This window comes from Chelonia mydas, chromosome 3 (assembly GCF_015237465.2).
Source record: "Chelonia mydas isolate rCheMyd1 chromosome 3, rCheMyd1.pri.v2, whole genome shotgun sequence".
Classification (NCBI taxonomy): domain Eukaryota; kingdom Metazoa; phylum Chordata; order Testudines; family Cheloniidae; genus Chelonia; species Chelonia mydas.
Window position 1 is genome coordinate 86,064,545 of NC_057851.1, and position 26,448 is coordinate 86,090,992.

General features: G+C 41.8%; 1 protein-coding gene across 1 annotated transcript in view; it reads right to left on the minus strand.

Moving 5' to 3' along the window:
* FRK (fyn related Src family tyrosine kinase) overlaps window positions 1–26,448 on the minus strand; it is a 70,862-nt gene that overhangs the window by 32,983 nt on the left and 11,431 nt on the right. The window contains exon 2 of the mRNA XM_027819835.3: window positions 5,277–5,398. Coding sequence (XP_027675636.1) covers window positions 5,277–5,398 — 122 coding nt within the window. The remainder of the gene's footprint in view (window positions 1–5,276; window positions 5,399–26,448) is intronic.

The window sequence follows — 26,448 nt, forward strand, 5'->3', positions numbered from 1 at the left end:
CTCCAGTGTATCTACCACTCCTCTCAGTTTAGTGTCACCTGCAAACTTGTGAGGGTGCAATCCACACCATCCTCCAGATCATTAATGAAGATATTGAACAAAACCGGCCCCAGGACTGACCCTTGAGACACTCCGCTTGATACCAGCTGCCAACTGGACATGGAGCTATTGATCACTAAAGTCTTAAATCTTCAATGAAGGGGTAATGAAACGTTGTTATCCTTATTGTATGACTAAAGGGAAACAGAACTGTACTTAATATGTGCCAGCTGAGAGGTCACCATAACCTGAACCTCACTTGCTAAGCATGGGGTAGTGAGCCAAATCCAAAGGAAGGAGAGGATGGGTGGGTGTTCTTATCTGATAGAGAGGAATGTGTTTAAGAGCTCTAGATGTTCTTTGATCCCCTTTCCCCCATGTTTAAAACCGTTTGTATGCTCAGTACACTTTTTAGGAACTGCAATTCCAGTATGTCTATTTAATGTAGTCTTGCTGATATGTGGAGCCTCATTTTTTTATTTTTGTTTAACTGGGAAAGCAAATTAATATGTAACTCAGTCCCTTTCCCCTCCCCTCCTAATGTGTGTACTTGTAGTACAGTATATGGGACTCATTATCTCTAATTTGAAGATCTAAATATTGGCAAGTCTCTTATGTCCCCTTTTGTCATGCTAATAAAGCCTTTGCTTCATACCACACCATCATACCCTCATTATATTATATATACATACACACACAGGCAGGTGTGTATGTTTGATATAAGTTCCTGAAATGTTAGAATAATTCAAAATGTTGTCAATTAAAAGGTTAGTTTACCATGGAGTTTTTCTGATCATTAATCCAATTTTAAGTGAATAGAATATCCCCCACCACCCACACACTTCCTTACGCAGGAATACATATTTGTATTGTTGCATGCGATTGCCAACAACTGCCACCAGAGGGCGGTTAGGTGACATTTAAAACAAGTTTCAGAGTGGCAGGCATGTTAGTCTGTATCAGCAGAAAGAACGAGTACTTGTGGCACCTTAAAGACTAACAAATTTATTTGAGCATGAGCTTTCATGGGCTAAAGTCCACTTCATCAGATACATGCAGTAGAAAATACAGTAGCAAGAGAGATATATATACAGAGAACATGAAAAAAATGGGGGTTGCCATACCAACTCTTAACAAGACTAGTCGATTAAAGTGGGCTATGATCAGCAGGAGAAAAAAAACTTGTATAGTGATAATCAGGATGGCCCATTTCAAACAGCTGACAAGAAGGTGTGAGTAACAGTAGGGGGGAAATTAGCATGGGGAAGTAGTTTTTAGTTAGTGTAGTGACTCATCCACTCCCAGTCTTTATGCAAGCCTAATTTAATGGTGTCCAGCTTGCAAATTAATTCCAGTTCTGCTGTTTCTGGTTGGAGTCTGTTTTTGAAATTTTTTTGTTGAAGAATTGCCACTTTTAGGTCTGTAATTGAGTGTCCAGAGTGGCTGAAGTGTTCTCTGACTGGTTTTTGAATGTTATAATTCTTGTTATAAGTCTGATTTTTGTCCATTTATTCTTTTACATAGAGACTGTCCTGTTTGGCCAGTGTACATGGCAGAGGGGCATTGCTGGCACATGATGGCATATATCACATTGGTAGATGTGCAGGTGAACGAGCCTCTGATAGTGTGGCTGATGTGATTAGGCCCTATGATGGTCTCCCCTGAATAGATATGTGAACACAGTTGGCAACAGGCTTTGTTGCAAGGATAGGTTCCTGGGTTAGCGTTTTTGTTGTGTGGTGTGCGGTTACTGGTGAGTATTTACTTCAGGTTGGGGGGCTGTCTCACAGATCAGAAAAGTAATATCATTCCTACTTTTATGGTTCTATTTCTCTATTTCAGGGGGTCCAGAGAATGCTTTCTTGCACTGGGAAGTAAGACAGTATTTTTGCCCATCCTGTTAAAACTTTAATTGATTTCCTGTTCTCTCTAGATGAAATTTGCTTTCATGTGGAGAACCTGCATGTTTGAGGAATTATTTATTTGTATTCTGGAGCATCTTAAAGGCCCCAGAGTTGAGTATTAGTGTGTTAGGCTCTGTACAGACATGGAAGAGAAAGACAGTGCATGCATAAAGGACCTGAAGCAGAGCTCCATGTTAGCTTGAAAGCCTGTCTCTCTCTCACCAGAAGTTGGTCCAATAAAAGATATTACCTCAGCCTTTGGTGCCCACTCCATCGGTGTTCTGGGGTTCAAGCACCCTCAGAAAATAAATAGTGGGTGCTCAGCACCCACCAGCCACACCGGTCAGCTGTTTGGCAGCTGGCAGGAAACACTTGGGGGAGGGCGGAGAGCAGCAAGCGGTGGGCGGGGGCCTCGGGGGAGGGACGGAGTGGGGGTGGGAAGAGGCAGAGCATGGGAGGGGCCTCTGGGTGGATTGGGGGAGCACTCACTGGGAAAAATAAAAGTCCGCACCTATGACCTCAAAATTGTCTTTCTAATTTAAACCAAGACAGCCTCACAAATACAGACCAACAGCAATAAAAAAGCAACTTGGCAAGAGCACAGACCTCAAAAACTACCGCGCAACTTCTTACCTCTCCCTTTGTCTAACCATTCTCTTCCACACCAGCCTGCACTGTCTGCAGCTGCCTGTCATTCCCACTCTTTGCTCTGCCCAAATGTCATCCTCCTCCTCTCCCCCAGCCCCACGGGAAACCAGACAGCCTTGTTCTGGGAGCACAAAAAAGACACATAATTGCCAGATGTATCTTGACTGCTTCCACTCCCAGCAGTGGGACCAGGGGAGTCCCATGTTCATCCCTAGGAAGAGGGGGTAGGCAGCCCACATGGTCCAAGTCTGAAGGCAAGCAACAAACTCAGATTCAGCACCTCCATGCAATTTAGTGAGGATAGGTATATTTGCTTTCTGTGGTCTATAGTTTAAAAAGAAGGTTGTAGCAACAGGAGTATCTGAGTTTTAAATGTATGTATAGAAGTATAGCAGGTGCTTTAATGTATTGTCATTTAATGCAGGAAATCTTGCAGATGTCATTATTCAAGAAAAAGAGACCAGCCTCTTGCTTTTATTGGCAGTGACACTCAATTAAGCTGAGCACATCTAAATTATGGTTTTTAATTAAAAAGAGGCAATGCCTACGATGGCACAGGCATGTTTAAAAATTAATGCCTTTTACACCAGATGCTAGAATCATCAACATAAAATTCCTTCTGCAACATACGCATTTTTTAAATAAAAAAAGGATATGACAAACATCAAGCAGTTAGGATGATAGCAACAGATTTCTATGGCCATCTAAAGTTTGATGTGGTCTCAGTTTAACCTTTTTGTGGCCCACAAAAACCTCTCATTAAAATTAAAAATTGAAATTGAATTCAAAGTCTTGTTTGCCTTCTAAATCATTTTTGAAATGTGAGTTTTTTCCACAATGACACATTAGAAATGAAATGTGTTCATTTTAATGAAGGTTTTTTTCCTCTTCACCCTCTGCCACCTAAATAGATTTGCCTATTAATCTCTCCTTCTTATATCTTTGGCTCCATTATATATTGGTGTGAACCTCATAGATTTCAGGTTACAGGGGCTTGGGCAAATATATTTATCTGGTTTGATCTTTGCAGAGTCAAATCCTCTGGGGTTTTGCTTTGAGTTTCAGGTACAAATTAAACTCCAAACCAAAGTTAAACAGCTGAAAACATGAGGAGTTTCACATGGTTTCCACTCAATATAAATACATTTGTTCTAGGTGACTCAAAATTATGTCTAAACTGACACCTCTCCTCCCCTGCAATAGTCAAATCCCACTTTGTAGAGGTCTTCAGTAAAGAAGTATTGTTGTACAATACTGAACTATCGCACAATTTATAGAAATGGGTCAGAATCCCAGACTTCTGAACCAGACCCATACTTTTTTCAAAGTGTGGGGGTTTTCAGATCCTAGGCTTTGGTTCAGGTTCCTCTCTTATAATTCACTGGTTACATATTATATGGATATAATTATATATGTGTGTAATTATACATCTTTATAAACATCCCAAAGCATAAGTCTGGGATTCATAAGGGTGCAGTTTCCTCTTGTTTTACACTGATCTCGGTGTCTGAGCAACCTCCGTGAAATGGAAAATATCATTAGGAAATACTTAGCTGGAGTTGCAGTATTTTGTTGCCTTTGTCAGCCTTGACAGGGATGCAAGATACTTTCTGATTTTGCTTTAAAGCCTAAACTGTCTCCAGGTGATTTACCACAGCCAGAATGTATGTGGATGACAAGCTGTTCACTTTCCTAGCATGCTGACACATGCCTCAAAATACTGCAAGCTCTACTGCACTCCATTCCAGTAACAGCAAAATGCTGTACTGGGCCAATGTAATCAAGTGGGTGGAATCATCCTAATTTAATCCAAGTACTGAAGAGTCACTAGACTACTCTGTGAGCAAAAATTTTGAAAGCTGCTTCCAGTTCATCTCCAGGTATACAATATTATACCCCCACTGACAGTCTTCTCTTGTAATTCTCGTGGCTTATATTTGTATCACAGATCTGGTGAACGGTGTCTTAGAAAATCCATCATGGGATAATATTTCATATTACCTATTAGGACTAGCGTTAAAAAGAAGTAAGGTTGGCTGCTGTAAGTAAAATTGTGCTTTTCCCTATTTGGTAGGTAATCAGTCTATTTTCAGGTACAAATTTTACCAGGAAGCCCATCACATATCTTGAAGCCAGAATGAGGGATCTTGAATAAATAAAAAAATTAAACGTACCACCATAGATACAACTAACTTTTCACTGAAGATTGATCATGTGTTTCTGAAGTCTAGTTTTGCCAACCGATCCCACAAAAAGATCAGTTTAAAACTAAGGATATATTCTAGAGATTCTACTGTTTTCATACCCTGTATAGATCTGCCAAGTGCCAAAATGTGTTTAATTTCCACTCTGAACCAGTAGGTGCATTGATGTACAACTCTAAATGTGTTTGTGGCTCTTTAATTATGACAGCATTTCCCATTTCAAGGCAGCTGGAACAAGGAAAAGCAATAAGCACAGAAAGTTAATTTGAATTCTGAGCATATTAATAAAGAACTATAAAGTAAAAGTTAGTAAAGGCCTACGGCTCTTGCCAACTTTTAGGTATCTCTTGGGAACAAGAGATTATTATGGATTTTAATTTCATTCTCATGCATTCAGTTTATCACTTTAGAAAATTAGAAAAGAAAAACAGGCCAAATGAAAAACTCTTAAGTATTTCTCAAGGTAAAAAAACTGTGATACCTGAAAGAGAGAATTCGCCTTTTTGACTTTCGCTTTCTCGGATTAGGAAGGCTCCTGCCTGATTTTCAGGACACAACAGTTGTTTCTCTGCATCTGCTCGTGTGACTGGTCCAAAAAACCATCTAAACAAAGACAGAAAATTCTAGCATTAATTTTACCAGTCACTAATAATTAGCAGAAAAGACTGTTACACTGTGTCTACTAAGCATACAACGTAGCATACTTTATTTTTGCAAACAAGTAAAGGGGAATTTTGATACAACTTGTATTAGATTATTGAAAGAAACAAACAAACAGGACAATACACATTATTAGAAGATACTACGTAAACACCTGAAGTAAAATCCTGACCATATGGCAGTCAATGCCAAAACTCCTGTTGATTTCAATGGTGCTAGAATGTTATGCTTGATAGAGAGTCCTTACTAAAAAATAGACTCACCAGGACTATCTTTAAATAGCCCTTTGAAAATAATTGATGCCAAGTCCCCTTTGAATTACAGAGGGATATATGTTTTTATGATTAACCTTGATTTGTAATTTATGAATGCTATCTGTACCGAATAAAATAAATTAATTTTTAATTAACTAAATTATGCTGAACAGATTCTTCACAATTCCAGTTCCTTGCTGATTTATGAAGTGACTAATTGGCAGTCATTTCAGGCCTGCTGCAGTGAGATAGATGAGCAAAAACAATGCCCACCTCATGTCACAGAAAATGCTTAAGTGGCTGACTATGGGCTATGAAAATCAGCTAATTTAAAAACAGTTGTATAGCACTCCACCCACGCATAACACCTCTGATTTTCAAAACCTATTCAAATAACAACTCAGATGGAATGCTGAAAATGAAGTTTAGCTAATTGTATTGAGTTATTTGACAAGAATGTACCTGATGAAAAAATGAGACGACTGCTCATCAATTTCAACTGGGATTATTGAGTGCCTGGCAAAGAAAAAAGCCTCTCTCTAAGATTATCGCTCTCCCCTGCCGTTGATTTAAAAGGTGATAGAGAGTTATCGAAAAGTGGATTGTGTACCCTTTTGTGTCAATATACACAAGAATTCCTCTTAAATAGATTATTGATAACCATGCTATATGACTCTCCAGAAGGAATCAACTTATTATATTATACATAATTAGCCAATTCAGCAAAATACCTTATCTGCCAATTACCAGTGAAAAGATCAGAAAGAGTCATCAACAAATTATGTTAGTACCCGGAATGCTTAGAGTAATCCAAAGGAATTAAGGAAATAAATAAAAACATATAGTGAAGCTTTCAAAATAATAGCATCCTGCTTGATTGACCAAACATTATAGTGTGAGTAATGTTTCTAGCATGAAGAAAGAGGAACTAAAAAAAGACAAATGCAGATGGGCCAGTCTTGATCTCATGCTAAACTGTATATTTGCTTTGGTTAACTGTATATTGTTATATATACATTAATGAGTGTTATGTACAACTCTCTGATCATTCTAACCACCTGATGGCCTTGATATGCGTTTGGAAAAGGAGGGAATCTGAATGTAAAGCCAATATCTAGAATGCATTAGTAAAATACTTCAGTCTGATACAGTAATTGTTTGATTTGATGGACCTTGGAAAAACAAATTAACCCATAAATTTGCAAATCCCCTGATTGACAGAAACACTGATCAAACCAATATGGAGGAGACAAAGCACCAGTTCTGTTCAGTACTTTTGAAATCCCATGTTAAACATGGTGCATCCCTGCAAAAGAAATCAGAACCACTCAAAATTCTAAATACTGGTTCCAAATAGAGCATCACACATCCAAATCATGTAAACTACATTTTTTTAAATAAGTAAACCCATATTTCCCTTTCAAATCCGTGGACAGTGGGATTTCACTCCAGTAAAGGTAAACAGAGTGATTAGCATTTTTAGGCTGAAAAGGCATAAAAACAGGAGTTTAATTTCATATTACTTTTTCCTGTCTTAAAAAGGTGTTGCATTTTGGCTGGCAGCACAAATAACTACTACTACAAATCAAATGACCCCAAGATAAACACAACCCTCTATTGTTTATAAAACAAAATAGAACTAGAATAAATTGAAGAAATCAAATGCAAACAAAATGCAATGTAGCTCTGTGGTTGATATTTTACATACAGAATAGTTAGGAAATTCAAACGGATAATCCCTAATTATATATTCTTATAGATATTAAAGTATTAAAGTAAAAAACATATTCTGTAATACAAAGTACAGCATATGCAAGTGGGGCCCAATTTATGGCTAAACTGGGACCCACATTTTCAAATTCCATTACACTTCGGTATGTAAAATCCTCAGGCATAACATTAAATTAACATAAACCCTGATCTGGGAAAGAGTTTAAGCACATGCTCAACCTAAAGTATGTGTTCAAGTCCCATTAACTTCAGTAGGTTTTAAAATGTGCTTAAAATGTAACTGCACTTTTGAATAGTCTTGATTTCCTGAATGGGGGCCACGGGTAGTGTTGATTTTGTTTTGTGGGAGTTTTTGTTTGTTTGTTTCTTGACTTTATTGACCTACTTCTTTTCACGGATATAAAACTTTGCTATATGTGCTATTACCATAATATATTTAATGACAACAAGTGGTCAGGGTCCTCATTTCATGAATACTGATTTAAAACTTTTGATTACAAGGTCTTTTTCATGGCTGCTGAGCCACTTCATACAAAGTAATATGACATCTAGATATTAGAGTGAATCTGGAAATTGTAGGTGCTCATTCAATGTAGCTTAATGACAGTTGGAAGGATTCTTTCTTAAAGATTCAAAGTAGGCTGAAGGCAAGGGAGACCAAGAAAATGTCACTAGAAGGGGAAATATAATTGAAGGGAAAGCAGCAGGTACATCCCTTATAGTCTTTCACTACCAGAACTGTATACGATTCGCTTAATGCAATTCAGAAAGGGTTGTGTGCAAATGGGAATCCCCATAAGGAATGTGATTTTTTAAAGCCTAACTGAATAATACTGATAGAAAGGGGGGTCCAAATACAGAGTTATTGGGTATACAGTCACTATTGTGCAGTACCAGGCACGTCAGGGAATAATAAGATAATCATTTATTATCCTTGCCCCTGAGATACATGTTTAGTTGTGATCCACTTTAAGTTCTTAGAAAAACACACCCAATTTTCAAAGTGGTATTTTCATTTTAAACTGATGTTTAAATTCCTAGCATAAATCTCTACAGGCCTGTTTAAAATGTTAATAATGAAATTATATGAAAAAAGGGTTTTAGTATTTTTGCCTAGTCTACTTTTGTTCATCTTAAATTGACAGTGCACCCTAGAGAGGGAATTAATGTGTCAAAGTAATTGCTTAGCATGAGCAGAGATTATAAGGGAAAAGGAAGATTATATGTAAACAGACCCCTGTAAGAGAAGAACAAGCAAGTCAATCACTGTCTGTTATGGTCTTAACTTCAGGTGACCATTACTTTCTAGTTACTTTAAATTGCTTTATTGGCAAATCAAATGTCACACATCAGATTCACTGGAGTGTTTAAGTAGTGATTCATATGCAATTTCAATCTGTACTTTCATATGGGCAGGGCTCACTTGAGGCTAACAGGTGTCAGAGGCTAGGACTCTGCATGGAGATACAATACTATTTTGACAGGTTTCAGAGTAGCAGCCATGTTAGTCTGTATTCGCAAAAAGAAAAGGAGGACTTATGGCACCTTAGAGACTAACCAATTTATTTGAGCATAAGCTACAGCTGTAGCTCACGAAAGCTTATGCTCAAATAAATTGGTTAGTCTCTAAGGTGCCACAAGTCCTCCTTTTCTTTTTGAGAATACTATTTTGCTAACTCAACAGGCTCTGATTAAGGAGAATAGGTGGTGATTTGTTAAAACAGGAGAGGAAATGCAACATGTAAGTCCAGCGTAGAATTTTTGGGATGATTCCATATGAAAGAGAGTTGGGAATTTTCCAGCTAAATATTTGTTGTTGATGTTGGAAAATGCAGATTCTTCAAAACAGAAATAGTTACCCAGAAAGAGTCATTTTGGATTCAAAACAACCTTATATTCCAAAATTTTAGTTAATGGATAACAAAAAAAAAAAAAAAAGGTCTTATATACATTAAAAGGTTGAAATTAAATCACAATATTTTTAAATGATCAAAAATGAAACATTTCAATTGAGATTTCAACTTTTTGTCCCAGTTTGAAATAGGAAAAAACAAATATCTCAGGACAGTAAAACTATTTCCTACCTAATGCTACTATATATACTTTAAAATTTAAATATATAAATATTTAGTATTCGGTGTCAAGATATGTAATTATATAATGTTATATAATTATAAAAGCTCTTGCAATGTCTGGTTTGAATGAAAAAAGCTTTAATACTATTAAAAATATATAACTTGTATACCATGATATTCAAAAAACCTATGTTAAAAGAATGTTAAGGCTGAAAAATTAAGAACTCAAAAGGTAGGAAATGCCAGAATTAGGCCCCTTTGTGCACATTTGTTATGATGTCCTCTTTAATAACTAGATAATAATAAGAAATACTTTCTTACAAGTATACTGTCTTTCCTTCTCTTAGTTACTTACCCAAGAAAAGCATCCTAAGATAAACATGTTCCCCATCCTTAGTGCAAATGATGGATGGTGATAACTGAATGAACAAGCAGCTATTCAAATATTGTTTTATCCTCATTGCTCAATGTGTGGTCCCATGCCTTCATTACTGCCAAGCCTGGAGGTGCCAAGGCTCAGCCCTGGCAAGCCCCAGCACAAATTAAGCACTGGGTTGAGTCCATTAATCCCATTTATGCCCAAGGTCCCTTACCAGCAAGGTATTCATGACCCAGAACTCTTCTAGTACCAGCAGCTCTTGACGCTGGCTGGGGAAAGAATCCCTCCTGTTGGGTTAACATCCCCCCGTAGAGACCAAACCAGAAGGACCCTTCCTCAGGACAGCATAGAATTCCTCTAGTCTAGGACTTCTGCTGTTGCCTAGTGAAATATTTCATAGGAGTCAGGTTTCTTTGAGACTTACCATTCATAGTCCCTGCCTTCTGGAAACTCTCCCACCTGGGAGCATTCTCCCTGCCTTTCCTTTGCAGGTGACCCCCAAATCTCCCCCCCAAAAAAGTATTTTTATGAGAACTTTAATTTCCTGCAGCCTGGAACTGTTCCTCTCCCAAGGATCCACTCTTCTCCTAATTCTCTTCTGCACTGGAAACAGGGTCCCTTTCATCATGCCTAGGTTCTTCCCTACCTAATTAACTGGTTTCCAGTTATTCAGTGATTAATTAGTCTGAGGGGAACCTGAATAGCCTCATTCCCCCTTGTGGAGCCTGTCAGAAGTAGGCTGAGCCCCTGACCCTTCAGAGGGCCAGCTACCTTCTGACAATAAGCCTTAACAATGATGTACACGCCAACATATTGGAAAGACCAAGAGCCTGTAAGGGCCATCTCTGGGCTGCAGATGTCCCTGTGGCAGCAGAACCTCCATGGTGTAAGGTGAGAGGAGAGCTGAATTTATGGGGCTGCACTCCTGTGGGCATGGAGCCCGTCTCCACAGGGATACCCTGCGCAGAAGCATGTACGGAGTTGGTTTTTATGTGTATATACAAACATCTCTATTTTAAATGTAGTATGGAGATACAGGAGAGGGGCAAGGAGGAAGGGCAAGAGGAATGAGTTAATAATAATGACAAAGGAATGGATAGTGACACTGAGGGAGAGGTAGGAAGTGGGGGAGCAGACAGGAAAGAAGGGGCTGAGGAGGGAGGGAAGATTGCAGAGAACCACATAGGAGGGGAATGAATGGCCTGTGAGGGAGCGGGGTGGGAGAAGGTCAGAGCTAATAGCCCGGGGTGGTCAGAGCTAATAGCCCAGAGCTACAGCCTGGGGGCCGAATCAGGCCCTTCAGATGTCTTAATCCAGCCCTCAAGCTCCTGCCGGGGAAGGGGTCTAGGGCTTGCCACACTCCATGTGTGCCATGGCTCTGCATGGCTCCCGGAAGCAGCAGCGTGTCCCCCCTCTGGCTCCTACACATGGGGCAGCCAGGGGGCTCCGCGTGCTGCCCCCCGCCCCAAGCGCTGCTCCTGCAGCTCCCATTGGCCAGCAACCATGGCCAATGGGAGCTGCAGGGGCAGCGCCTGCAGATGGGGCAACACACTGAGCCACATGGCCGTGCCTCTGCGTAGGAGTCGGTGGGAGGGACATGCCACTGCTTCCGGGAGCTGCTTGAGGTAAGCGCCAAACAGAGCCTACACCCCTGACCCCCTCCAGCACCCCAACCCCCTGCCCCAGCTCTGAGCCCCCTCCCAGCCTCTGAACCCCTCAGTCCCACCCTCCTGTGCCCCAGAGCCTGCACTCCTAGATGGAGCCCTCAACCCCCGCCCCCCCCCACCTGCACCAAAACCCCCTGCCCCAGCCTGGAGACCCCTCGCGCACCATGAACTCCTCACTTCTGGCCCCACCCCAGAGCCCACACCCCCAGCTGGAACCCTCATCCCCTCCTGCACGCCAACCCCCAATTTCGTGAGCATTCATGTCTTGCCATATAATTTCCATACCCAGATGTGGCCCTTGGGCCAAAAAATTTGCCCACCCCTGTAATAGCCAATAAGAGGAAGGGAAAGAAAAAGACTGTTGAAAGTAAAAACTGAAGAGGCATACTCTAACATCACCAGTGTCTTAGGGCTCTAAGTTAATGCTGCCACTGTGCCCGCAAAGGGAATCTTTGCCCTGTGCCTAGTAAATACTGCTTTCAGCAGGGATTTCACAGCCGCCCTGGGGGAACAATTTCATAGCACTGATTTCGTTTGCAGGAAGCACATAACTATTCTCCCTTGTACTTCCCTAGATAACTCTTCTCTACTCTTGTTGTTTACACTCTTCACATATTTGTAGACTTAAGCTCCCTACTAGCTCCACAATCCAGAGCTCTGTTTACTCCAGCAAAACTAGCTACCAGTTCTCAGCAGAAGGTAGAGAGAAACTGGTTCTGAGTACGGTTTAACCAAAAGTATAGACAAGAACAACCATTTCAGAAACTGTAATTAAAACCTGCTTAAAACATTGAAGAAAATGTCTAATGTAGACAAAACTTAAGAAAAGGGTTAGTTTAAAATACACAAACAAACCATACAGATCTCTACTGATTGCTTAATTCCCATCATCAGAAACTATTTTGCCCTGAATGGAACTAGAAATACAAGTTTTGAAGATAGCCATTCAGGTCAACATCATTTAACCTTAGCTAAACACAATGACTACACTCGGAATGGAAAGTTCTGAGTCATGCTTGTTGCTCAGATTCATACTGATGAAGAACTTAATCATTATGATAAATGAGACGTATTGCTATGCTTGATGTGTGAAACCTAGAGCCTCTTAGTCACTGACACCCACTGGATCTCATTGCCAAAGGAAGGTTATTTTAGTGTCAGGGTGAGGAAACATAGAAACCATGAGTCTGTAGAAAGAGGCTTTACTATTTTTCTCCCTTAACACTGAGGTTTAGCTTTACACAGTTATTTGGGGGATAATTGTTAGGAATATGGCAAATCCATTTTTTACTGGACACTTGGATCTTGGATATCCATTGTTAGTATCCATTGGCTACCAGATACAAATCAGGACACCCTTTTACCTTTCCCCTACCCACTATGACTTCTCTCACACTGCCCTATGCACCACTCGGAAAGTCCCTATTATGACCTCCTAACTCCTGGTGGAAAGGAGTGTAGGTAGGAGTCAGAAGGGGAACTAGAAGATGTCTTCACAGAAGATTATGTACAGATTGTGGTTCCAGAGACCCCTTTTTCTCCCTGGTTAGAGGATAAGAATTGATAAGCCCAAGGGAGATAGGCGGTGACCATTTTAGCTATCTGGATATGGTTTAAATTTTGTGTCAGAGTTTGCACAAAGTTGAATCTGGCAGTTTCCCAAATTCTTGTGCAAACAGATTATGAGTCAGGGATTAATCACATCACCAAGGCATAAAACCCTAACCCTAAGCAAAACACTCCATGGTAGCATATAACACTATGCAAAGACTAGTAGGTATAACCAATAGTCTGGTCTGTTTTCCAGATTGCGTTATTCAAGAGAAAAATATGGGGAGCAATGATAAAGAAATGGATGCAAACTATTTTACCTAAAACATTATTGTTACCTTTTTGCCTTATAATACAATAGGAGGCACTGGAAACATTATAGCTAGCATCATAAAACAAAGACAAAAAGGATCATATATGAGAAAGCATAGAAAAGAAACAAGAGATGCAAATTAATTTTACCTTGAAATCTTATATCAGCAACTTCTCCAAGACCCAGATTTGTATTAGGGCTAGTTTGGACCAGGTAGTCACAACCATGATTAGTGAAGAATACCAAACAGCACCACCTCAGGGGAAGCTCTACAAATCTTGCCTCTTCCTCCAGCATTCTTCCAGGACATACACACAGAGGGAACATCCCTATATTCCCACCAAGCATTGTGCATCTAGCCCCATGCACCAGCAGGGGTTGGATAATGCAGCAGCTTTTCCCGCTTTAATTATCTGAATTGAAATGCAGACTTAGGTCACATATGAATATAGATGGTGATGGTCTCATCCTATTCCACAACTGGACACATCACAAAATCAAAGCCACCATATCTGATAGTAATGGCATCTCTGCTCAGGAAAGAAAAAGGACTGAAGTAACAGGGATGTTACAGGACAGGAGTGAGATGTATTAGCAGAAGAGTGCAGGAAAGCTTGCACATTATTTGCACACAGTGGGCTAAATTCTAACCTCAGTTACAACCATGTAGCCTCACTGAAGCCAATGGTATTGCAGAGATGTAAATAAGGGCCCAGTAGCAGAATACAATGCAACTTATCCCTTACATTCTAAGCATTAAGGCCCAGACCCCAAAAGGTATTAAGGTGCCTAACTCCCATGGATTTCAATGGGAGTTAAGTGGCTACATCCCTTTGAGGGGCTAGGCCTCACAAATATAAGGCTCTGAGGGAGAGGTATTCCATTAGAAATCCAAGTTTTTTTATTACAGATATTGTATACTCTGATACCAAGCTATGCCCTACATAAATAAATATTTACTTTCAAATATGAGGAGGGGAACACTAGTGAAGATCAACCCAGTATACACATGACCGTAGAAGGCATTCAATCTGGGTGTGGTTGACATGTGAATGGAGTGCCCACCCAAGGTTTATGAACCACTTAAGTCCCACTTAGACCCTCAAAGTAGGGTTTAAGTGAGATGTGAACAGTCATAGGCCTCGTGTGGGCTCTCTGCTCAGAGGAGTCAGTGTCAGCCTAAAAATGCACCACAGCCTAGTCACTGCTTGGTTGGAAGAGGTGCGTCATATAAATGTTTACACACCACTGGTTTGTAAACCAAATGAACACATCACAGAGATTTCAGACAGATTATCCTCTGGAACTGAACGTTAAATAAACCCTCCACCCAGATACACCACTGACTAATTTCTATAGAGACCTTTGATATTATTTCATTTTGACATGGAAAAGTATTGCTCATTGCTGGAAAAAGACCCCAGAGACAGAGGTCCAGATTTTATCATACTTACTTTGTGTAGTTCCTTTCTGAACAAGTAGTCGTATTAATTCCACTACTCACTTAGGCCTAGATCCTCAAAGATGTTTAGGCTCCTAACTTCCACTGATTTGAAGGGAAGTTAGGTGCCTAAATACCTTTGAGGATCTGGGCCTTGGAGCCTGATTCTAATACCCATTTTATTGAGTAGCATCTTATTCCACAAGTGAGCCTGTTGATACCAGACCACTTGTAATTTAAGAACTATTCAATATGCATTCCTATAGGGCTGTAGCAAGGCAGTCTGTCCCTTTAAGGATCTGCAGAGCCAAGGAGCAGCAAGCCCTGGCTAAGAAGAAGCCCAGCAGATAGGTGTTGGTAACCAGCTGATCCAGCTAAGCAGAAGCTGATGATTGGCTCAGACTCTGAGCCAATCCAGTGCTTAGGATATTGTGTACATAAATGCACATCTATTAATTATTAAAATTTAATTTGAACTGCACTTTTCAAGACAAACTGAAATATCCAGCTATTTCAATATCAGTGATGCTAATCATTGAAGATAATATCATAGGAAACAATCTTACATTGGGAAGTACCAGCCACTCAGTTCCTTGCTGAAAGTTTCCTTTAAGATGCAAGATTCCAATTTCAGATGTTTCTTTTTTCTGTGCAGTAATAGATTTGTTCTATTATCTTAAATTGATAAGGATACAAGTGACTTACCCCACCCTACTTTGTGCTACATTGTAAAAGAATGCAGTGTTATTTTGTACACAGTTTTTCTTCTTCTTCTTCAAAAAGTGATGACTTTAAAGCAAATAAAATTACATGAAATGACAGATGAATTATATGAAAAATGAATGGAACTGTTAATTAGTCAGATGATTGCAAACATAGTTTAAAGAACAAGATTGATTTATGGAAGCGGATAACATTCCAATTCAAATTAATTGCAAGAGACACTTTGACTTGGCTGCTGCTTCTATGAATCATTTGTGAATTTCTATGAATTATGATGAGAAAGGGGTAAACTAAACTATACTGATTTACACCAGCTAAGGGTCTGGCCTTACAACAGTATTCCTTGCCACAGCAGAGCAGGAACAACTCTGTTATGACTCTTGTATGAACACCGATGTCATGGGCCAGATTCTGTCCAGATTTCTTCTCCATGCAATCCCAGTGAAGGAGATTAGGGCAGAATTTAGTCTTAAAAAGCTAATTGCAATGTATACTTTTAATGTCAACTAATGAAAAGTATGGCACAGCAGTGTTTCACCATGCATAATCCCTTATAAGCAAGGTCATACCTTGTGTTGCATGACTAAGCTTGTCATAAAGCTCATCAAAATATTTTTAAAGGGAGAGCTTTCTGTTTTAGCTCTGAGGTGTCACACATATGAATGGAATAGCATCCATGCTGCCAATTAGTTTTTATATTCTTCAATGACAGTAGATTTATTCACTGATGTAGTAAAAATATCTATGTGCACCTATTCAGGTCTGGATTCCATCGCCTTTACTCATTTACACTGAGCATTGCTTTACTCAAATCCAGATTCTGATACCCTATGTAGTCGCGGGGGGGGGGGGGGGGGGGGGGAGGAGGAAGGAGGAGGAGAGGGGGTGTGTCTAGAAGCTTAGGGACAAAACCATCAGATACACCCAGCTCTGCTTTAGCCTTCAAGCAGGTTTTTTGTTCTTCTCTTACACCAATGCAAACGATATGGAAAAATAACAACAGTGATAGACCTGGCCTGATACCACAGGGTCCTCTACATCCCAGTAGCTCCAGAGCCACAGCCCTTCCTCAGCCTCAGTGCCTACTTACCCAGATGTAACCTTCCAGCAGTTACTCTAAGAATTATTTAGCTCTCTGCCCCCCTTCCTTCAAATATTCTGTAGTATTCAGGTTCCTATAGAGTTGATTGTTGTAGGCCCTTCTTCCTCTGAAGAGTGGTGGGGAATAAATGCCTGGATGCGCAAAAGGAGTTAGGTGTTCTGATACTGAGCATGGCAGTGCCTAATTCTTAGGCACCTAGAAAATTACAGGAACATACTGAGATTCACAAAGCCTGAATTAGCATCTAGGCTCCTATATAGTAAATGGAAAGAGATGGATGCCTTAGGCCAGTGGTCATCAACCAGTCGATCACTCTGGGACTTAGGTGGGAGATAGCAGTACACTTGCCCAGAAGCAGAAACATAGGTGCCAAGGAAACTTTTGCCTGTGGTAATTTAGGCAGCGAGCAAGTTTAGGCACGTATCGAGTTCAGCGGGAGTTTGAATTGTAGTTGAGCCTAAACCTCGGGTTTAGGTGCCTAAATCTGGGTGTGAGGTGCCTAAATTTCTAGACTAAAATCACTGAAGCATAGCGCCTTTTCCCAGGACAGTGAAATGCATACCGCTGCATGTTATGTGTGCCAGTACTAGAAAAAAGGAGAACTGTTTGAAAAGGTTTAATTTGGCACTTACGGTTAAATGTATGGTTGAGTGTCACAACTGTGGTGAGTGGAATTGGAGACCCATGCTACGTGATTACAACAATGGCAATTATGCAATAACTTTAACATGGTATCAGGAGCATTATCTTCTGTTTATCATGCAAGTCATTCATTTTCTCACTCTAATGTCTGTCAAACATGGCTGAATGCAATATGCACCTCCATTTTTGAAGGTACAGAGTACTTGTAGCTTCCATTGACTACAATGCTCAGCACTTCTGAAAGTCTATAAGACTATATGTCACTCATATTGTAAGTGGACAGTGGTTTATTGTTTTGAAACGCCACATTAAGTGGAACATCCTGAGTGGAGTAGGGTAATGTGGGAATCTTTCTAGCTTCAGCTGATTATAATGAACACATGGTGGTCCATTTAGAAGGTAACTGAAAATTTGCTTGTGCTACTATCAAAGTTCTGTCTATAGGAGAGGTATCAGAATAGCATGAAGGTAAATCCCTTGCCGATAAAAACTTCTTTAAAACCATAAAGAGCATTTACAAGCTTGGGGAATTAAAAAAACAGAAGTCAGTATCTAGTTGTTTTAAAAAAAAAAAAAGCAATACATGTTGCCAAAGAGCAGTAGGAGCTAAGAATTATTTACATGTATGACAGTGACTTTATATGCACAGAAACTATATTAAATAATTTGTTGGGTCAGATTTTGCCATCTGTCATTATGCAGAACTCCCCACTGTACACACACCCTTTCTAGTCTTATTTCTAGTAGCATGGACAGACTCAGATCCCCTCTCAGATCACACTAGAATAATCATCCAGTATACAATATGCACCCTAGCAATCAGAACACCCCTTTTCTCATCTCTCTTATCGAGGAAGAGCTGTGCAATGTGAGAATTCAAGGCAGTTCCAGTTCTTCCACCAGGCCAGTGAGTTACAGCATATTTTCTCAACTCAGTGACAAACTCCAAACTGAGCCTTATAAGTTATCTGTTAGAAAGCAGTGGTTCTACAAGGTGATTTCCAGACTGATTATAGGGTTGCCAGGTGTCTGGTTTTTGACCCGAAAGTCTGGTCGAAAGGGGAACTTGGCAGTGTCTGGTTAGCAGTGCTGACGCACTAAAAGTCTGGTTACCTGCAGTAACCAGCCTCTGTCTTGCGTTGGGGGGGCGGGGGGAGGGATGGAGGAAGCAGCAGCTGCTGCTGCTGGAGGAGCAGTGGAGCATTTGAGGTACCAGCGGTATCCCCACCCCAGGAGCACAGCTCTCCCACCCCTGTCCTGCCACATTCACCCCCCACCCTTGGAGTGCTGCTCTCTCTCCAACGTCCAGCCCTGGTCACCCCTCCATCCCTAGAGCCCTGCTCAGCTGGCAGGGGAGAGTGGTGGAGAAAGCAACGAGCGATGGGGGAGCGGGGAGGATAGGAGTTGGGGGGGAGTCTCAAGGGAAAGAGATAGAGCAAGGGTGGTTCTGGTGCTCTGTGTCCAGTTTTCACAAATGAGAAAGTTGGCCACCCTAACTGATTTTGAAGACTGGCCTCCAGGTTCTCCAGCAACTAACACTCCAGGTTCCCTAACGGATATATCATAAAACTAAGTCAGAGAAGATACTCTGTGGTATCTTAGTATTAAAAAATGTCTGATTTGTCAGATAATTACAATGTAAAGCTATGATCAAAATATAATTGTCTCCCTGGGTGAATATTCACAAAAGTAGTAATTATGTATCATGGATATTCAAATTGTCATTCAGGTAATAATGTGGGAAAACAATGGGTAATCCTCTCTGGATAAATAAGGTACCTGTTCATCTGTGTTTACAACTTTTTCATATTCTCAGCTGTTAACATTCATACTCCTGTAGGTACTTGGGAAAAGGTAAAACAACAAGAAATCCTTTCGCTCTCTTATTTGGAAGAAGTGTAAAGGGAACGCCCTCCCCATACCCACATTAACCAAGTGATTTCCCGCCCTGTGCCTGAATTTTCCCATCTGTAAAATGGGGGTAATGATATTGACTTCCTTTGTAAAGTACTTGGAGATCCACTGAGGAAAAGCATTATAGAAGAGCTAGATTTTATGATCACCAGACAGGCCAATATTTTTCAAACCTAGAGGCCCAAAGTGAGGCTTCTAAGGGTGCTGGACACCTGCAGCTGTCTCTGATTTGTGAGCTCCAAGCATTTGTGAAAATCATACCACTTCTATTTAAAGGCCTTGAATATGGGTTTAGGAATCTGTTTTTCAGCAACCAGGTTTGAAAAGTTGGGCTAGTGTACCAATTACAGTGCTAGTATAAGGAGATGCAGTGTCTTGGGGAACACTAATACAATGCAACTGCTTTTGTGAGGGCATATTAACTGGAATTGCTGTAGGAAATTCCTCTGTCAGAGGAATGCAGATAATTAAATAGGTGTAATGACTAAGTCAAATTGTGCAGTACCTTCCAGTGAAATAAATGAGATCTCTCTGAACAAAAGGACTCTGCTGTTAGATCTTGAGAATAACCACATGTGGCGATTAAGAAAAGTCAGCCAATGACTCAAGTTCACAATTTAACTGCTCATGACTGATATATTGTGTGTTACCAATACAGAGAGGTTCTTTATAATTCTACCAGGTTAAACAAATGAGAGGTAGGGTTCAGTTGACTGTTACCTGAAATTGGGTTCATTTCCTCTGGAAAAAATGTTTACGATCTAATAAAAATTCAAGTGCTCTTCTCACTTATAGTATGGAGAACTGAGAGGTATGAGAAGCTTATTGCAATTTTCCTTCTAAATTCCTGGTAATTTTTATTTCAGTCCTTTGCAGTTATACCTGAATCTGAATGCTGAATATTTAACATTACTTTTCTTTTACAAAATCTTCAGGTAGTAGAATAAACTTTAACTTTAAACCATTTACCTTGTGTTATCTCCTAATCCAACAAAGGCCGTTGAATAAAAGAGACTGTAGAACACTGATCGGCAACCTTTGGCACGCAGCCCATCAGGGAAATCCGCTGGTGGCCCGGGACGGTTTGTTTACCTGCAGCGTCCACAGGTTCAGCCGATCGCAACTCCCACTGGCCGCGGTTTGACGTTCCAGGCCCGTGGGGGCTGCGGGAAGCGGCATGGGCCGAAGGATGTGCTGGCCGCCACTTCCTGCAGCCCCCATTGGCCTGGAGCCGTGAACAGCAGCCAGTAGGAGCTGCGATAGGCCAAACCTGCGGACACTACAGGTAAACAAACTGTCCTGGCCCGCCAGTGGATTTCCCTTACTGGCTACGGGCCAAAGGTTGCCGATCCCTGCTGTAGAGTATCATTCAGTAATTACTCAAAAGTGTGTTCTCTATCTTAAAATAACTTTTACACATATTAGTGAATATCTTGCTTTTCTGTCTTTTTTTTTTATAAACACCAAGCAAAGCACTCATCTCTTCAGTACATCCACCGTATTCATATATACACAAATAAGAAATATTGATTATCAACAAAATAGAAATGACACTTAATAATACATCTTCTCCTAGTATGTTTTCAGGTTAAAGTCCACAACAGTTTTGCAATATCTAAACAATTCAAAGGATGTAATATGATGTACTAAAATGATTTTATAGTACCCATTAATCTTGTATCCTAACTATATATTAGTACATATAATGTATAAAATTACATCTGTAAAATTACTGTCAGCCATATTCTGATCCATCCTATGCCCCTGTACTAGGGACAAAAAATTAATCTATCATCTTTCCCCTCCACTCCAAAAACAGGTTAATTTCTAGAGTAACAGGGCATGCCCATAGCCAGGATGACAGACATTTTATTATGGTGGGTTGAGGAAAGTAACTGTGGCCTGCAAAACAGCAGGTACGGTAATCCCACATGTGACATTTACACACCAAGTGCTGCAATCCCAGTAAAACTCCTGCTCATTGCCTGTACCTAATTTATTTGGGCAAAGATTTTTAAGCCCTTGGGATCTGCTGGCTGCTCATCACTTGAAAACTCATGGCACCTATTTAGCTGCCTAAAATATGGATTTAGGATTTATGCACACATTTTCTGAAAATCTTGGCCTGTACCCACAAACAGGAATAAATAATTTTGCAATGTTCCAGCCTGCCTTTGGTCTTTCCCTCCTTCTGGTCTGTGAATGAGTACGTGGCTTGCAGTAATAAACAAAAGAATGACTCTTCAGTTTCTACAGTCTTAATGTGGTTAAACTTTTCAGTATGTATTTATTCCTTGTGTTACACATACATTCTTCCAGAAACAAAATCATAGCATCCAAGACAAATACTGAGGCACAGTAGCTGCTATTATTCAATATCTGGCATAAGGATTTATCATTGATATCACCCAAAATGTATAATCATTGAAGCTAATGTAATACAACACCCTGTTTCTATGGAAGCTGAAAAAACCAGGCAGCTAGGCCTATCAAGCCATCCTTCCCCCAACTATAAAAGAGTTTGGTTGGTTGGTTGTTCCTTGGGGGACCCCTCTACTTACCTCTCTACTGTAAAAACTGAGCATTTGTTTCATAACTTTGTTTCATATCTTTTAACTAGTTACTGATCCAGGACAGGACCTTCCGTCGTATCCCATGAATGCTTACTTTGCTTAAGAGTAGGGTTGCCAACTTTCTATTCGCACAAAACTGAATACCTTTGCCCCGCCCCTTCTCTGAGGCCCCACCCCTGCACACGCCATTCCCCCCTCCCTCCATCACTCAGTCTCCCCCACCCTCACTCACTTTCACCAGGCTGGAATAGGGGGTTGGGGTGCGGAAGGAGGTAAGGACTCTGGGTGCGGGCTCCAGGTTGGGGCCACAAATGAGGGGTGTGGGGTACAGGAGGTGGCTCAGGGCTGGGGCAGGGGATTGGGGTTTAGGCTCTGGGAGGGAGTTAGGGTACGTAAGTGGGTTCGGGGTGTGGGCTCCAGCTCGGCGGTGCTTACCTCAGACTGCTCCTGGTCCATGGTGCAGTGGGGCTAAGGCCCTGCCGGCCCTGGCTCCTTGTGGCTCCCAGAAGTGGCATGTCCCTCCTCCGGATCCTAGGCGCAGGGGCAGCCAGGGGGCTCTGAGCGCTGCCTGCATCCGCAAGCACCACCTCTGTAGCTCCCATTGGCCTAGATTCCTGGACAATAGAAACTGTGGAGCCAGTGCTCGGGGCGTGGGCAGTGCACGGAGTCCCCGAGATCACCCCTGCACTTAGGAGCTAGAGGGGGGACATGCTGCCGCTTTCGGGAGCCGTGCGGAGCCAGGGCAGGCAGAGAGCCATCCTTAGGCCCGCTGCACCACCGAGCGGACTTTTAGCGGCCCGGTCAGCAGTGCTAATCAGAGACACCAGGTTCCCTTTTCGACCAGGCATTCCGGTCGAAAACCAGACACCTGGCAACCCTACTTAAGAGCCTTCGGTGAGCAGGACCTGCTTTCGGATTTTTGCCGCCCCAAGCAAAAAAATTTTTGGCCGTCCCTGCTTTTTTTTTTTTCGTGCCCACCCGCCCCCAGCTCCGCCCCAACTCCACCCCTTCCCAACCCCTTCCTCAAATCCCCGGCCCCGCCTCCTCCCCCGGGCGTGCCCATTCCCCCCCCCCCCCCAACCACCATTGCTTCCTGCGGCTCCTCCCCGCAACCCGCTGCCCTGGCTCACCTCTGCTCCACCTGCTCCCCTGAACACGCCGCCGCTCCGCTTCTCCCCCCCCCTCAGGCGAGGGAGAGGCAGCGCGTTCAGGGGAGCAGACGGAGCGGAGGTGAGTGGGGGGGGAGCACAGGAAGTAATGAGGGGGGTAGAGGAACTGCTCCCCGCCCCAGCTCACCTCCGCCGCCTCCCCCAGAGCGTGTGGCCGCTCAGCTTCTCCCTCCCTCCCGCCCAGGCTTGCCACACGAAATCACACATGGCAAGTCTGGGAGGGAGAGGGGAGAAGCGGAACGGTGGCAGTGTGCTCAGGGGAGCAGGCGGAGGCGAGCTGGGGCAGCGGGGGCACATTTCTAGGGGCGGCCTGGCCGGCGCCGGAACGCCGCCCCTAGAAATGTGCCGCCTCAAGCACCTGCTTGTTTTGCTGGTGCCTAGAGCCGGCCCTGTTGGAGAGGTATCTTGCCAAAGGCTTTCTGGATCACCCTTGCCCACGTTTGCTAACACCCTCAAATAATTCTAATAGATTGGTTGAAACTATCATAAAGAACAGAATTAGAGGGAAATTATGCCTCACCAATTTGCCCTGTACTGAAGTTAGGTTTACTGGCCTGTAAAGTGCTAGGTCACATCTGGCCAGGAGCAGCGGAAGCTCTCAAGAAGTGTGGGGGGGGGGGGGGGAGCACCACTCCCTGAATGCTGTCTCTGCCCCCACGCCATCCCTTCTCCCCAAGGCCCTGCCCTTGCACCGCCCCTTCCCCTGAGGCCCTGCTCCCATGTCGCCTCTTCCCCCCAAGACCCTGCCCCCGTGCTCGTTCCGCTCTGCTCCCTCCTCCCCCATTGCTCACTCTTACACCCATGGCCCACTGGCCCCTCCTGTTCCCGCGCCTCTGCCTGTGGATTCTTTTTTTAAAAATAGGCATCACACTAGCTCTCCTCCAGTCATCTGGTACGGAGGCTGAGTTAAGTGATAGGTTACATACCACAGTTAGCAGTTCTGCAGTTTCATATTTTAGTTCCTTCAGAACTCTTGGGTGATACCATCTGGCCCTGGTGACTGATTACTGTTTGATTTATCCATTTGTTCCAAAACCTCCTCTATGGAGATCTTCAGTTGCTGCATTAACCCCTTCACTCCTTTACTGTTACACACGTATTCACTGTAAGACAGTATTCTGTCCTCACTGAACCAAATTGTGTTCCAAAAAGTACAGTTAAGTACACTATAACTTGACTGCCAGACAACAGGCTTTAAAATCATTTACAAAGTATCTATTTTAGGAGTCTTTTTCTACCACAGTCCCATTTTTATCACAGTATGGCACTCAAAGCCATGTATGGTGGTCCAAATGTCAAGCATTTCAGTTGATTGAGGGCACAATGGCAAGTCACTCCCAAAGCATCTGATTATAACTCTGCAGTGCACACCCTGCCATACTTTATTGCTCAAGTTAATCTAATTCTTTCATGGATCTGTCAAGCTTCATCATCTCAGCTTTAAATTTACATAGACTTTATATTACCAAATGTATTTAATGTTTGTCATCACCGGAGCAAGGGACTAAGATTTTAGAACTTTTATGCAGTCTTTACCATTCTAAATATTTACTGCAATAATAAACATTTATGGGAGACTAGATTTGGTATAGGTATAATATGAACACTGAAAAAAATCATTTCAGCTCTAGCAATGTTGCTGGTGGATGATTTAACTGGGAATTGGTCCTGCTTCGAGCAGGGGGTTGGACTAGATGACCTTCTGGGGTCCCTTCCAACCCTGATATTCTATGATTCTATGATTCTATGGTCTTAGTGGCATCCCCTTTTTAAGTATAAGGCAGTGTTTTATAAAGTGTGGGGTGCAAAGGACTAGCCAGGTTTTTTGGGGGAATACAGACAAGCTTTTCAATTTTTCCGCAGCGTTTCAGCTTCCATTTCAAAGAGAGTCTCCAGCTGGTTTTGTTGTGCAGAAAACTTTGTGATCCAAGTCTAACCAAGGCACCAATATCTGCCTGAGTTTCCAGAAAGCCTGAAACAATAGCTCTAAACTTGATCTACCCCACTTGCTTCAACGTGTGCTAACTCAGTTGATAATGATACTTTAAATATCAGCATTGTTAACTATTTCACTGCTCATATCATCTAACAAAGGAAAAGTACCATATTATGAAAATCTGCAAAATCATTTCTGAGAGGCTGCTCATTTTGGGTAGACCTTTAACAATACAGGGTGGGATTAAGTGCGAGGATGCACAACTGGATTCATTATCCAGACGGAGGTGCGGGGGACAGCGGTTCAGCTTTCAAAAGTTTGGGAAAAGCCAGTATAGGCAATATCTATGGAACTGGTAATAGCTTTCAAATTGGAATGAACTTGTTAGATTTGTTCCTTTGCATACGCTTGGATTTATTTCCCCTAACATAGCACTCCATTGTGTCAGTGGTGTTGGGATGAAGGGATATAATACAATTTATGTTAGATAAACAGTGAATGGACACTTTATGAGAAAGAGAAGGGAAGACCCATAATGAGACTTCAGCCTTTTTCTAAGAAACAAAGGTTTCTCTGTAGCACTGTCACTCACACTGCTTGATTTTTTTTGGTCATTAAAATTAACTCTACAGCTGGGCAGTATTTGTTGTCCATAATAATTTTCACTATGTCATTTTCTTGTTTAGTTAAAACAACTGGTGCTAATGAAACAAGAGCAGGTGAATTTGTGTTACTATGGCACCTGTTTACAGTGCAGAAAAACAGTCAACACAGGGCGAAAGAGAGAGAGAGAATATACTCTTTGTCAGGGATATTTCTATACTTTAGTTCAGTTTTCTGTTCTCCCATCTAGAAATCTATTAAAATTGTTGTTTTCTTCTGCCCAATTGACATCCAGCTTCAAGTAGGACCTTCTTTTAAACAGACAGAATAGATCTCTGGGTTTTTTAAATGTATTTATTTAATGTCTCATTTCTTGAAACCAAAAAAAGTAACGTTCAAGGTGAAGACTTTGATCAGATAGAGCAGAAGCAACTTCTCTCCAGAACATTCCCACTGCAAATATGAAACCGTGGCTAGATGGTTATTCTGAGCGTAGACTGAGATGCACAAAGAAGAAAAATACTGAAAGACTTATCCCAGCACTTCAGCAGGTGACTTGTCATTAAAGAGCATGCTCTACCTCGTAATACAAAGTACACTCAGGCAGAGTGAAATCAAGGTCTCAAAAATCCCTACTTTGGAAAGCCCTCTAGCCTCCTAATCAAAAATGGACTAATGATCAAGTAAACAACCAAACAAACAACTGTAAGGGCCTGAGTGGGAGGAGACAGGAAAAAAGGGAAGAGACTGCATGCTCTAACTTTGTGGATCCCTTCAGGTCACAGGCCCAGAGTAGCTGATCCACTCTTCTTTGGGCACTGCTTACAATGTCACAGGCCCAGAGTAGCTGATCCACTCTTCTTTGGGCACTGCTTACAATTTCTCAGCAATTGTTGAAATGTGATACAATAATCATGACC